Source organism: Cyanistes caeruleus, chromosome 2, assembly GCF_971803275.1.
Source record: "Cyanistes caeruleus chromosome 2, bCyaCae1.hap1.1, whole genome shotgun sequence".
NCBI lineage: Eukaryota > Metazoa > Chordata > Aves > Passeriformes > Paridae > Cyanistes > Cyanistes caeruleus.
Genome location: NC_141702.1, coordinates 64,150,987 through 64,166,932, shown reverse-complemented (window position 1 = coordinate 64,166,932; position 15,946 = coordinate 64,150,987). Strand labels below are relative to the sequence as shown.

Here is a 15,946-nt window from a genome sequence, read left to right as displayed (position 1 = left end):
AAGGTCAACATCAGAAACCAAAGGGACACCAGGGTGCAGAAAGCTACAGTTTAATAATGGCTGGCACTCAGACCACCAGGATCTGCACTTGGACTAACAGGCTCCAGAACTCAACTTCTAGAAATAAATACTCTCTTTATATATGTATTTTATAGTATAGACACATACATCTATATATATCTATATATCTACATCTATATATACATACATAGATATATCTGTACATACATATATATACACACACAGGTATACATACATATATATGCACATACATATATTTACACACACACATATATACATGCACTTATATATACACACTTTTTCTTCACAGCTGTAGCCATGAGTTACTAAAATGAGCAACAGTTTCCAAATAACTCTATTTTCTAATAGAGTATTAAAAAAAGCACAAAGATTAAATAACACTGTACAGAAAAAGGCAACAAAAAAAAGAAGATAAAATAACATATGCAAATGGGCATGAGATAATATTACAGACAAGTAAAGGCAGCAGAGCAAATACCACTGATAGATAGAGGCAAGGTAAGAAGTGAGCCTGGTACCTAGCAACCAAGTGATATACTCATATTTGCTGCTAGAATTTCCAGAATTATACATCTAACTCAGTAAATGCAGTAGGAGAATGTTCAACGATTGAAGTGGAAAACAGAATATAAACAACATCAAATGAAACAGAAGTTTGGAGTGTTTATAATTCAATTGAAATCCATACATCATACTTACATTATTCTTCTGGCAAATAATTTCCTGAAATAAAAAAGAAAAAAAAAGAAAATAATGTTGATAGAACTAGGAAAGATATCTGATTAGTATGACTTTCTAATATTACATGAGAAGAAAAGGTTGGTTGACAGATGTTTTCTACGCCTGTGAAATCAACATAAATGAGGTATTGTCTCAGAAGAGACAAAATTACTATGGAATCAAGTAGATACATACAACTTGTATATACATAACAGCACACCTACTGTCTGCATGTGAATATACATTTGTATGTATACACATATATACATGGCCCTCCTGTTATAAATTTTCCTAGAGGGATGATGTCCAGAAGTTATCTATTACTAAACATATATTCATATTTGGAAAGTCAAATATAGAAAGTAACATTTTGCTACCAGGAAAAGCAATCAAAAAGAATAGTAAAAGCAGTATTCATATGAGGTTTTGAAATATTCCAAAACTGCTTGAAATTCACTTGGCTCTAATAATCAGATGCAAAGAACATATCTTCACGTTTTCAATGTGAATTTTCAATGAGAATGAGAAGCACACACAAATGGAAAGAGTTGATTCCTGCACACTTATCCAGGTGATACTCAAGTACCAAGGTGATAGCTCAAGTGAAAACCACTTTTGAACAATGATCATCTTGATTCCAGTACAATTTGTCAGAAAGTTCTGATACCACTGATAACCACAACAGATTTATCAGACAGCTTTGCCTCTGCCACTGATGAGCAGCTTCACCAGCACAACAGCATTAAAAACAAGCACAGCATTAAACCATGGCACCTCATACTTTCCATGTTGCTTAAGTCAGGCTTTGACAAAACTGCTCTTTTCCCTGTTGAGAGGGGCATGTTTCACATATGACTGTTTCTAGCTTTCCAAGTGTGGGTGATAAAGGTCTGGTCAAATCCTGCAGCATGAACAGGAACATCTTCAGCTAGATCAAGCCGATCAAAGCCCTGCCTAGCCTGGCCTGAATGTTCATGCATAAGAACATTTCACCAGCAAAAGTTTACTTACACTGCTTTGTTCCCTGATTAAACCATGCAGTTCTGTATTTTCTTCATTTTCAGTTCTTTCAGTTTTTGAATTCCCCCTTCCATGTAAGATTAAAACTGCACATGCTCTCCTGCATTGCTTCTACTCTTACCTGTTGGCTGTAACAAGTACAGGAGCAAACACTGCCTCAGAAGACATCCCAGGGTGCATGTAGCTGCTTTTATTAGGCAGCTACTAAATAGTATGGAAAGGGTCTCACTCTTTGACTACTTCCCTACAGACTATCAAGAGCAGAAACACAAACCCAGTTCAAAGCTAAGGGAGACCAGAGTCTTTCAATCAGCAGAGTACCGGGGGCAACTGTGACATCCAAGTCTCCCTGCACACAGCTGGGTTTCCACCAATGCCAGTGAGAATCCAGAACATGACCCATTTACAAAATCCAAACTACTAAAAAGTTCTTCCAAGTGCTCAAGAAAGCCTGATGCCTCACCCCAAGTGATTTCTCAGTGGGAGTTGGGTATTTGGCTCTTTGCCCAGTACACTGAAATTCAACTCTGCTTATACTGTAGATCACTGTACTTTACACAATCAAATTCACAGATACATCTTCTATCATTAGCATTATTTTTAGGGCTTTTATCTGTATACGCTTTGTGTTGCAAAAAGAAAGGAAACTGGATTGCAAGCAGTCCAGTTAGCTGAGAAAATTTAGAGGGAAGAGCAGGGAAAGAAACTGAGTTACCAAGCACGTCCCTCCCAAATTTCGGGCCAACCTGAAAAATATGGGAGAGAATCAAAACCAAATAGCCTGCACTTGCCAGAAGCAGTGGAAGCAAACCCTTCCTGAGTGGTGCTGGTGCCCAGACTGCAGTCTGACTCACCAAGCTGCTCACTCTAAATTCTTCTTCTCAGCAAAGACTGGAAGGGAAGCGCAAGAGGATAAAACACTTCCTGAGTAAAGCCAATGCATCTGAGAGAGGGGAAGTAATTGAAAAGACTGCCATCCAAATTGTCAATCCTTTTCCATCATGGAAGTTGCTAAACCTTTTGGATAGTTGCAGTAGGAAGCAAGTATCAACTCCTTGGCTGACAAAATTCACAGCCCCATATATTATCTTAAAACACCCTCTTGCCTTAAACCAAAGTACCATATTGTGCACAGAGGCACGAGTTTTGTTTTTACTGACTCCATTACACTGCTACTAATCTCCAGCTCAGCAATCCTGCAAGTACCTGATGCAAACAGCTGTAACTCAGGAAGATTTAGCAGGGGGTATCAGGAGGCCCCATGAGGTTTGGCAGAAAACTGCGTATTTAGACAGAAGCTAAAGCCTAAGGTTTATTTTGCTGCCTACATACTACCACTCACACAGGATTGTTATTATTCTAACAGTTTACCACAAACACCAATAATTCCATTGATCGACAAAGTCTTGTATTTAGTTTCTCATTCAAATCTGGCAAACTTCTGTTTCTGTAAACAGCCATTTAACAGCTAGCTATTTAACTGACTGCAATCAGGTAATCTAAACCTTTCTCTTTAGAAAACTAAACTGAATTTTTACAGCATTCCATTGTAGACATCTTTGCCAGACCTCAGAACATTTTTGCTCTTCTGTTCTGAAGAGCAGTGGCAGGCATATTTCTTACAGAAATAACCTATTTCAAGTGTTAGACTAGCTGTGACTTGCCCTCCAACCCCCTTTTTCCACCCAGAGCTACCTTCAGTGACTGTAGAGACTCTGCATTTGTGTCACAGTAGAGGATAATATTGTTAGCCATGCTGAAGCTCTCCCTGACTCCAAGATGGTAGAAGAGGGAAGGCTGACGGAAGGCGTCACTCATCTCTACAACAGCAATATCTGCAGAAAGAAATAAAAAAAAAATAAAATATTGTCAATGCCACACCTTTCTGACAGTCAAATACATCTAGGTCATGTTTCTTTACCCAATTTATTTTGGTAGGAGGACCTGACTTTAAGTAGGAAATAAGAGAGCTAGAGGGATTTTATGCTGGAATTTTGAACACATCAGGATGTGGTTTATTTTTTTTCCTATTTCACTATTACTCCTCTACTTTTTCATTAAATGAGACCTTAAAACAGTAAAAACAGATAAAACACCAATCAAGAAAAGGAAAAAAAATTCAGTTGCTGTCTTGAATAAAATCCGCTTGATAAATCTATACATTGTGAGTGATAACCTTAGGGAAAAATAAAAGAAAGAAAATTACATTTAATGTGTTTTACCCTGTGCAAGTCACACTAAAACTTCATGTAATATGTAACATACTGCATAGATTCTGTACTAGAACTTTGGAAGAAAACAAACTGAAAGGTAACATTCCAGTATCCATTACCTATATATATTAATAATTTACCAGATCTATTTTAATTTATATAGAAAGATGGTAGAATGAGAAAACGACAAGGTACAGAAGGAAAGAGGGAGTGAATGTATAAAACCAAAGAAAGCCCCGTATAAGTAAAAACTTAACTGTACAGAGAATGCTGTTCATAATAAATTTTACCTTGGCAAAAAATGTGTGTAAGCACATACACAAACACTTACAGAACAAGGAATGTAGGTCCACAATTTCTGTTAAACCATGTGTTTATCCTGATCAGATTTGCACCAGTGTCCAAGTATAAGAAGAGGCAATTAACTATTTCTGCTGACTCTTTGTAAGATTCCTGTTATATCTGCCAGTGTATTTCCACTGCAAAAGTCTTGTGGAATCAAGAGAGCAAAGCAAGAAAACTGACTCATCTCTACCTCTTCCACAAACATCTTTCTGTCTTTTCACCCAATTATTTTTTTTCCTTAGGTTTCTGAAAAAAAAAAAAAAAAAAGCAGAAAACCAAAACCAAACCAGAGAAATACGCTTCTGTTAAGAGTAGAACAAGAAAAGCAGCCTGATTTCCTGATATCTCTCTATGCTTTCCCATTCCTTTCATGACTGAAAGGATAGATAGCAAGACAAGCTCTGTAGGAAAAAACCTATGGACCCTCATGTTTCTCTACTCTAATTAATCTAATCAGAGATTCTACCTCTAACCACAACTTTTCACCTCACCTATTAGATCATGAAAAACTGAAATGAAGATATTCAATAAAAGATAAGCCTTGTGGTCACACTCTTAAGTGGGGAAGCAGTGTCTCTCCAGTTTATTGAAAAGGAATACCTTTGAGACATCTACTCTTCACTAATGTTTTTCTGCAACTGGCCTACAGGCTTATAAATTATTAAAAACCTGAAGGAAGGATAGATAAACACAGAGGAAAGAGCAAACATTTGCCTATACAAGCTCAGGCTCTTCAAGAAACAAAGTTAAAAGAGAGGAGACTAACAAGGTACAAAAATGATGCTTTTTCACACTTAAAAATCTAATATTAAACTTTGTTTTCTATGATGCAAAATTTGTGTTCCAAGCATCTCCCTCTGTCCAATTTCACATAAATATTTGCAGTATGGAGGCCATTAAATTTTATTGAAGTAAAAAAGGCAGCACACTACTTAGACTACATATATACTCACTTTCATTCATTTTAGGAAACTGAAGCATGACAGAAGCCAAACAAGAATGACAATATTGCCACTATGTTTTGGGTGAGATTAGAGTCTGTTTATTTTCTTCCAAAACTTGCCGTAATAAAAGTTATATTTTTAACTGCTCTTACTCACATAGAAGTCTAATCTCGAATAATTCTAAATCTATGGTACGTATCTGTTGATGCTGAGCAGAAGGAAAATTTGCACAACTTGCCATGACTTAATTCTGCAATCTTGCAAGATAATGTGCTCTCACTAGAGTTGCAAAACTAAGATTAAAAGAGAAATATTACTTTAGATGGAGCCTGATAAAAACCATATTACAAAAAACACTTGAGAAATCCTACGTTAAAATGGCAAGTTCCTAGGATCACGAGGAAGGAAAGAGGAATTAAAAAAAAAATGATGTGTGCATATACCTATTACTGTCAAGCTGGCCAAATCCATTGAACAGACTCTGACACAGGACCACACTGTAGGAAACATTCTTGGGTCCACTACCATCCTCATCACAGTAATAAATAAAATAATAAATAAATTTTAAAAAATAAAAAAAAATAGAAAAAAAAAATAAAATAACCCAAACCATACAAAAACCTTGAGCTACTTACACAGAGGTGGGAAGGACCAAGAGCAAAGAAATGTTAGTATGAAAAATTACGCTGAGATACTGGTATAAACTCTTTTGTGATACTTATATTTCTTATGTAACTGAAGAGGATCTCTTTCCTTTGCATGTCAAGACTTCTGTGAAATCCTTCTGGATAATCTCATTTGATAGATAAAGCAGCATTTTCCTTAGATTAGGTCCATCTTTTGTGAAGTTTTCCTACTCAGTCTAGCAGTTATGTATTTTAAGATGAAGTGATCATTTTGAGATGATCACTCACTACAATGAGATCAGATTTCACATATTCAGGATAGACCTTGGGGCAATTTCCAAGGGGAACAACCCAACCCTTATCTGCAATTCCAACTAGTCACATAAGGTAGAGGAGTGGTAATGGTTCCTATAAAGCACCTGAAATGTACCATTGACTGCACTACAGAACAGCCAAACACTATATTCAGTTACATAAAATATGATTAGAAGTTTAGCAAAGATGAGGCAAGACTGATGGGATTCAAGACAAATCTAAGCAAAAGTATATATGTATGTGTATATATATATATATATCAAAATTCTCACTAGTTTGAAAGAGACAGGATTTAGGTAAGCCCAAAAGAACTGTTTGGTCATCAATAAACTGCCATAATCCAGTATCAGGTTCTCACTCATTTCCCCCAGGCAAAATTAATCGAACCTTCTGATGCCATATAAGTTTTTTATTTGCTGGAGAACACAGTTCTGTAAGTGGCAAAATGTTATTTCAACAAAGATGGAGGAATCAGCTCTACAGTTACATTGGAACTACCCCCTTACCAAAACATCTGTGGTTTGAGTTTCAAGGCATGTAAAAGCCTGAGGAATCAGAGTAGAGCTCTCTTAACACCTAAGCCCTCAGGATGAAGCACTCTGAAGATCAGGAACCTCAGTTCGCTGATATCAATTCACTTCAAATGCTCTTGCACACCTTCAATGTTGCAGCAGACTCCAGCAGACTAATGAGTAGGGTGGGTACAGAAGCACACTGCATAAAAGAGGAAGACAGAAAAGTGCAAGAACTTCAACTTTTGCAACCTCAAGGCTTCAAGAATACGAAATCTATTTTTGTGCCTGAGACCAAAGTAAGGGATAAAATTTACTCTGTCTCATGAAAGTAGACCTGGTGACAGACAGATCACTGATACTAAAGAAAACAGCTATGGAACAGTCTTTACGTTTTCAAGTCACCTTTGACATTACAGTTAGAAAGTCTTACAGTAAGTCTTGCAGTAAATTATTGTCTCTTGATAGTTTATGAACAATAAAGTAAATCTAATCACAACCTCCTCTCTCATCTCCTTAAACAACTGGCATGCCTAAATAGTTAAGACAAATGCATCATAAACGTAGGACTAGAGCTTCATTCACTCTGGCCTAGGTAGCAAAACCGGCACAAATAAGAGCAGCAGGCAAGCTCAGCGTTCATGTCCTAAACCACCCCAAGCTCTGTCTGCCTGCTGACAGCAGCCAAACTGCCTCTAATGAAGCTGCCTATGTACACATTAGCTGAGTAACCTCACACTGAGCTGCAGAAACACCAACAGCTACTGAGCAGTCACAATCTAGCCTGTTATTAGGCTAACTAACATCTACACCAACAATAGCTTGAAACACACTATGACACATTCAAGAGAACAAAATATCACTGCAGTAGTAACTGGCTTCTTATTACTCTGAGAAACCAGATTCATGAGCTGGAATTGGTGGCAACCCACTTGACCCTTTTTGCCTGAGAAGCACCAGAAAAATACACATCTCTGTGAAGTTTGGCAAAGATTAAAACTATCTTACCAATCGTTCTTAACTGTGATGTAAATTCATTTGGTTCTCTTTAAGCTATCTGTTCAAAGACTGAGAACCTTACATGTAAAATCTCTACAAATTAACGTGTCTTAAGAAATGGTAAAAACTCGAGGGTATACACATTAACATGGCCAGAAAAGGGTAAGTGTCCATTAGTGGATACAGAGCCCTTTGCTCTTGGCTCTTAGCCATGCCTTTAGTCACCAAGACAGTGATAAATGAAATGCAGTGGTCAAAGTTCATCTCCTACTCATTGTTTTGAATGTAATAGGGCAAAGAAGAATGTTTAAGCAAGTGCTCTGAGATATCATACATGTACACCACACTTTTTGATACTACCCGCTTACTACAGTGCTGCCAGGAGAAGCAGAGAATACAAACAGAGCAGCTATACGACTAATGAATGTTTATGTTTGCTATTATCTTCTGATTAATTGCTATTAAACACATGACCATTGCCTTTACATTCACTGTCCCACAATCAATCAGGGGAAAAGGAAAGATGATAACGGCAACTTCTGAGACCAAGATTTTTCGTTCTTTTCCACTGGAGGGTTAAAAGAGATAAAGGTTAAAAGATACGGTTCTGACAGAGATATAGAAGAAAGGAGGGAAAAATTTATTTCAGTGCAAGTCTGAACACCAAACTTACTTCATACTGCAGTAGCAGCTCTCCATTCAGCCTTAGAAAGATGATATGATGACACTTACTATTGGGCAAACTTTCAGAAACAAGCAAGGAATAGCCTTATCTACTCCAACTTCTGTATGATTCTCTGTGCTTAGCATAGATATTTTCCTGTTTACCAGAGACTGCCTGCGTGAGGTAGGAAACCTGCTTTGGCAATCCCAATACGTCAGTGCAAATTGGTATTTCTGGTTCAACCGTGCAAACCACAGCGCCACTGAGTTGTCAACAGCACTGGAACCAGACATTTCCTGTCAAGAGTGTCTCATATGGCTCCAAGACCGGAAACAATTGATGGGAGCCACTGAGGTGAGAATACCCAAAAAACAGGTGAACGGCCGACCTCCCAGGAAACCAGTCCAGCCAAGCCAGTCTGCTGGGAGAGGCTAACAAACAACAACAAAAAAAAGCCTTTATAAGGGTGTCTGAGGCTTGAATATGGGGAAGGAAAAACAGGTAATGATGGCACAGGCAAGTTAAGCATGCCATATACTAGAGGAAAATCAGGGTATTTGTAGAGGCTTGAATTGATGCACAAAGTAGGCTTAAGGGCCCCAAGACAAAAATATGTGATGGACATGGGCTAGTTCTTATCTAGTGAAAAGCACTATGACTTAGGAATCTTATAGTAATCCTGTCTTGAGCAGTCTCATTTTTATGCAATGAAAGCAGAGATTCAACATCAGTGAAGTACAGATCAGAGCCTGTCCTGCAATTTACTCAAAAGAGAGTTTCTGAGCACAAACTCTCAGCAGATACAACATACATCCAGCTGTCTGGTGGGTTGTCATGCTGCATAACACAAAGTTGAGCTAGAAATAATTAGAGCACTTAATACTTGCCCAAAAAGCACCAAGTTACCTTTGGATACAACAGGATACAACATTTTACCCTCATGCTGGTATTATAAGTCCACTGTTCCTCGAATAGCTAAACTGAGTTGAGCTGCTCTTGAATTTCAAAGTGAAGTTCTACACCTAGACTCATATGCAGAAAGGTATGATTTCACTTCAGATACACTCAATAAACAGCTGTTACTGTTAGGGGTGGTTCCAAACCTCTTCCACCTTGGTATCAGATCTAGTTTGGTCAATACCCAGTGAGACAACTCAATCTCTCTGTTTGCTTTGAGGGGTGGGGTAAGTGTGTAGGATCAGCTGATTCCCGGATCAGTTAGATGATGTCACTTTCCATCCATACAATCACTAGGTCCTATATAAAGAAGGCACCAGCCACCACAACATCTGCAAGGATGCAACTGAATACCTACTTCCTTCTGCTTGAGAGTCACATATTATTCCAGGGGGTAGGTAAATTTTAATACTTCATACAGACATGGATGCAACTTCCACTTGTTCAAGAATCTCATATATAACATCACAGGAAAAAGGGTTCCTTGAGGAACAACACAGAAAATAGATACAAACACATACACTCAATCCACCTCATAACATTAGGCATTTTTGGCCATACTGACAGACTCTAAATTGAGCATGTGACTCAGTTTAGGTCTCTAGGAGTCTGTTCATTAACAAAAATAAACTAGCTAATTCCATAAAAGCAATCTTTCCTCTTTTTGTATCAGTAATAGTTCATTTCTTTCTAGCTAGGGTAAGATACAAGAACTACATAAGTTAAAGGCTGACAATGTGCAAGAGCAAATATAAGCTGTCCCTGTATAAATTTAAACTAGAAATCACAAGAAAGTTCATAATCTACAAATCCAAATGTCCTGAAGCACCCCCTCCCCCAAATGTTTAACTGATTTGTGGTGATCTGCTGTCACATAGGAGCACTACAAAACTTGCACTCTGTCCCACAATACATTGAGGTGCTCCTTAGTAAATCTTGTGCAAATTGATTCCTGCCAACTTTTGTACTTAACTGGCTCAGATCATTCTTACAAAATCAAATGCAATACTTCACCAAGTAAAACCAATCAAGCAAGGAGGAGAGAAAAACAAGTTACTTTTCTTGTTACGCCAACAGTATTCAAGATCCTCCAAGTCAAACTCTGGCCTTTTTGTCTACACTGTGCTTCAAAGATGTGAAGTGAAAAGAACCTCTTGCTTCTGTAATCAAAAACTGATGGGAGATAAGCTGAAGGCAATTACCAAAATAAAACAGCAGAAGCTGGCAACGAACTGGTAATACAAAGAAAGTTATAACAGCTGTTAAAAACAGAATGAGACAGGAAGATAGAGATGACAAACAATAAAGGGTTCTGTAGGAATTAGCACACCAAACTACATATCGAAACCTAAATTACTGTGTCAACCATCTGAAGAACTGAAACAATATAGAAAGGCTTTCTGATAAAGAAAAAGAAAACAGAGAAAGCTTGAGTTCCAAAAAATCCTCTCTCTTGGCCCAAAAACAGGATTGTAATGTTATCATATGATTCCAACCCCCAACAATTCAAAAAACCCACTCTCAGCTTGATGCATGTGGGAGGAACTCAGGATCAGGCAAGAATAAAAGATGACAAGGAAACAAAGAGCCATTTATCCAAAAATAACCTCAAATACATTCAGACTCACTGCATCTGTATCAATCCTAGTGAAACAGGCTCCCTAGTACCAATAACACCAAATACTGAAGACTACTTTGACTCTGAACTTTGCATCAGAAAAAATACTCAGACCTCAATGGGCTAACTACTGAAGCTCAGTTAAAGGCTGGAGCACATTACAGGGCTAGAGGTAGGATCTGTACCAGATGTTATTTAAGCAATCCACAGACACAACAGCAGAATTAGACAATGAAAACAAGGCAAGCTGTACCAAACCAGTACTTCTACATTTAGAAGTTTTATTCAGAACATCTTCATCATTGCAATTTCTTTTTTCAAAGACCAAATACTCCTTTGGCCTGGACAGAATCTTAAGCAGGAGATAGAGAGATAGAGAGATAGATAGAGAGATAGATAGAGAGATAGATAGAGAGATAGATAGAGAGATAGATAGATAGATAGAGAGATAGATAGATAGATAGATAGAGAGATAGATAGAGAGATAGAGAGATAGATAGAGAGATAGAGAGATAGATACATACACACACAGATAGATAATGGTATTTGTATGATTATTTTTGTTTATGTTTCCATGTTATGTGCCTTTGAGATGCAAGATAAAAGAGTAATTATTTATTCTCTGGAAAAGTGACTAAGTCTACCCAAGACGAAAGAACTTGTATGAACACAGGTGTGCCAACAGAAAAGTTCAGAGAAGAAAGGAGAGCCCTATGAAAATCAGCCAGATCTCAGGGGTGGTGGAAAGCTTTCCTCAAGTCTAAGTGAAATGTAGAGTTTGCTGCAGCTCAAAAGTTGCAGAGAACATCAAAACTAAGGAAGTAAACAGCAATCCACCTCAAGGACACGACAGGCAGGAGAAAAAGCTGATCAAAAGTTCTTTTATTTCTGTCTTTCCTGTTCTGTTTATTTCTGACTTAGTGACCTGAAGTTTTCTCCACATAAGAAGTCTTCCAGTTTTGGGTTTTTTTCCTTAAAATCTAACTATTTTCACTTATAACACAGTTATACATTTGGTTTCTTTGCTCAGCTCACTGTAACAAAAAAATATCTAGGCAGATTCATCTCAAAGTTTTAAAAATTAAGTCTGGGTTTCATAGCAGCACCTGGAGGGATCACATCTAAATTCTGTTTAACTCAGCATTTCTTCTTTGCCAGAAGCCAGCAGACAATGTGGCAGAGATGGTAAGAATGGTGCAAATAAAGACTGAGCTTTATTAAACAATTCACACACATTTACAGAAAAATGTTGAGCTACCTAGAAAGCTGAATATCAACAACTAATTTAATGTTCAATATTATGTGAACAATTAGAGCTGCTTATCTTCAGGTATGCTACTTTGCATTCACTATCACTAAATTTCAGCTGTCCTTTACCTGCTCACTTGCCTGGTACCATAAAACCTGCAATTCTTTACTGCCTATTCTTAAAAGTTTTGACAAGCCTGCACATTAGCAAACATTACCACCACCCTTTTCACCAGAAAGAAATTTTCAGATCAGTCGTGAAGCTTCTGAAAAGCCCAATTCAAGAAAGAAAGTACAGAACAATCATTTTAACAGCCTGTATTTCTAATGGCAACCTTCCTTCCTTCCTTCCAAAACTTACATTTCGTTCCTTTCCTTTTAGAGTCCACTTAAGGGTTATGAGGATGTCATCTCCAGCCATTTTGTCCCTTTAAGAGTATTTAGTAAAGTACCCCATCAAAAGCTTTTTTTTCATAAGAAGAGTGTGATTTCCTTCTACAAAAAAGTAATTTCAACTCCTCCCTGCTGCCAGATTTTACCCATGAGTCTAAATGATGTGTGCTTCATTTATATTTTTAACCCATTTTCCCTAATGTAATACCAATGTAATCTCCCACTACAATGCTGCCAACATCAACTAAAGTCGGAAGCCATGCACAAAAAAAAAAAAGCAGTCTTCAATATTGCTCATACTCTTTTGGAAACTGTCTTACTATGGCTTACATGCCTTTTTACACATTTTTGACTTGTTTCCTCATCTGAACAAAAGTTCTCCTTCCAAAGGGCATCATTCCATTTCTTCATCTTCCTAGCAATGCCACCTGATGTGGATTACTTTAAAATTTCTGTTAATAAATAGCACACATTTTCTGGAAGGAATTTTCCTTAGGATGCCTTTATGCCATCTGAAAGCTCTTCCTCTTTTTAGCTAATCCTGTCAATTTCTTGTTAAGAAACTTGCTCATTTTTACACAGGTTCTAGTAGAAATGTGGCCTGCACCAAGAGGAGCTAAATGTCTAAGACAGATCACAGACTCTTGTTAAGAAGGCGAGAGCCACACACATTACGCCACTGAAAAGACTCTGGAAGTGTTTCTAATACAAAGATGCACAAATATTTCTTATAACATTATTTTCAAGTCATGAGAGTTAATGTTTTCCAATCCAGCGATACCAGAAAAGGTTTAAACTTAGAAGATTCATGAGCAGCAAGTACAGACTGAAAAATAAATATAAGCACTTCAAGATTATGATTGAGAGGAATGACAGGTTTGTCTTTACAAACAAGCTGTGGGTCTGCTGATAAGATGAAACTATCACTGAGAGATAACAGAAACAATGGGATGGATTCCACTGAAAGGTGAGAGAGACACTGGGAAAACACCATAAAATTCCTCAAGGGCTAAGAATTAAGAAGGGGATTATGCACTGGAGGGGGGGTGGGGGTATCCCAGGTATCAGGCATTCTGGGAAGTCTGTACCTGTCACGTACCTCAGCCTATGGGGAAAGAGAGAAAGGGACATACGGCCGGGAATTAGGATAAAAGGGAGGCTGCGCCCTCAAAAAATTTGAGAGCCCCGTGGCCTCTCCCTTTATTTGAATAAAGTAAAAGGACTCCTCTGTCTCCTTTTTGGACACAAACCTCTGGTGTTCGTGGATTAATTTTCCTGACAAATGGGGGCTCGTCCAGGATATTTCCACCGTCTGGGGCGGCAGGCAGCAAGCACAGCTGAAGGTGCCTCACCCAGTTTCGATGATCAGCTCCCCTTGGTGGCGGCCGGCACCGGGCAATCAATCCCAAGACTGTCCAGGAGACAGACAAGTGGTGGACCAGGGGGGGCCATGAAGAGTCCACAGGGAAGGACTGAAAATCTCACTGGTGAGTAAAATGGGATCTTTCGGGAGAAAACCTGGGATGGCACCCATGGAGGAAACCACAGGTAAACCTGGGAGGGCACCCATGGAGGATTGCAAGGGTACCGCGGGGAAGGGGCCCTGGCAAGAGGGAAGATGATCCCAAAATATCTCTGAAGAATCCCTTGGAAGAATGTGGAGTTGGTTTACACATTCTCCCAGAGGTAATTAAGGATATAGACACCCAAGGGGGGCAATAAGGGAAAAGTGAGAAGGGGTCGTGACACTCCATGCCCGGAGGGGCAATAAGGGGAGTTGAGAAGGAGTCTTGACAACAGGAGATGGACAGATCGTGTTGGTGTGTTGGAACAGAATTGGTTGAAGGGGGGTGTGGAGAGATATGGTTGAGGCAAGGACCAGGAGTGAAGGTGCGGGATCAGAACCACGGTCTGGGGGCCTGTGGGGCTGCTGGGACTCAGCACCAGGCAGTGCCTGACCTTGCCAGCCCTGGGCAAGGGTGGCAGTGGCTGCTGGCCCTGTGAGACTGCAGGATGCCCTGGCCACCTGTGGTGCTGTTGGCTGTGCCTACCAGGAATGGGGAGGAGCTGTTCAGACAATGTGGCAAGGCAGGGAATTAGATCTGGTATACAGTGTGCGGTAAATAGAGTGAGTACAAAGAGGAAAGGCAAAGATGGTGGCAGAATTTTTCCAGCCAAAGAAGGAAAAACTGCAGGGCCCAAGGGGTCCCCTGGGACAGAGGAGACAGTGTCAGCCACAAGGAAGTGCCAGAGGCGTTCTCTCCACATCAGTGGAGACCCGACCCAGACAGTGGTTGGGAAAAATCTGTGGTGCTGTCTGTAGGACAGAGGGACACTGAAAACGGCAATGTCTGCAAAAACAACTGGACTCTCGAAACAGTCCAGAAGATAAGAGAAATCGATTGTTAGAGGTGTCAAAGGCTCTCATTGTACCAGGAACCCACCAACGTGGAGCCTTTGTTAACTTTTCAAGTGGGTCTGGATCGAGAGGAGGTGTGTGTCTTAGTAAAAACCAGGACCTCTCAATCCACCTTAATTTTTTTCCCTGAGGGGGAAAAATTTACTAAAGAATTTTTTTTTGATTGTTCAACGGAGTTTTGAAAATTGTGGTTTCAAATTCAATTCTGTGGGCTCAGAAGTTTGAACATATCTTTCTCTGAAAGAATTGTAGGAAATTAATTTGGAAATTTAATTCCTTTGTCTACATGAGGTTTTGTGTCCAGTTTGGAGGGGACTACACCCCTCTGCTTTTTGTATGTTTTGTTGTAAAAAGCCAGAATTGGCAAGTTTCAGTCATGAAGCCAATTCTGCAACTCCTACCTTGTGGGGAACCCCAGTCTGTGGTTTGTTGTAGAGAGCCAGAATTGGCAAGTTCTAATCCTAAGGCAAATTCTGCAGCTGCAGTCTTGTGGGGATGGCATCCTATGGAAAGCCTAGGTATTGGTCATGCACTTCCTCTGTGGAGGCTATAAGAAAACTTTAAGGGAGAGTATTTTTTATCTTTCCTTAATAAAGTTTATAAAATATTATAAATATTAAGGTTTCCTTAATTAAGGTTAATTTGTTAGTCACCTCCTTATACCTAAGATGGACTTGATGAAAAAAAATTGGATAGGGAGCAATTGGTTACTAAAAATAAAAAATGTGATATGATTAGCTTAGGGCAGTGGCATTGCTTGCTGCTGAACTAGATCGTATTTATACAGAGTCACCTGTTTTGTTTGGGCAAACTTTGCAGAAAATATTAGGAGAGTTTACTCCACCCTCAAGAGTTAAGTTGTTGCAGTATGTTAATAGTAAATAAAGTCATGCTAAAGGAATTTTGGTGCA

The 15,946-nt window shown here is 38.9% G+C and overlaps 1 protein-coding gene across 1 annotated transcript in view; it reads right to left on the bottom strand.

Moving 5' to 3' along the window:
* Nucleotides 1-15,946, bottom strand: part of MAP3K5 (mitogen-activated protein kinase kinase kinase 5) — a 104,066-nt gene that overhangs the window by 65,440 nt on the left and 22,680 nt on the right. The window contains exons 2-3 of the mRNA XM_086877488.1: nucleotides 3,478-3,617; nucleotides 742-765 (exon numbers count right to left, since the gene is read on the bottom strand). Of these exons, the coding sequence (XP_086733614.1) occupies nucleotides 742-765; nucleotides 3,478-3,617 (164 nt within the window). The remainder of the gene's footprint in view (nucleotides 1-741; nucleotides 766-3,477; nucleotides 3,618-15,946) is intronic.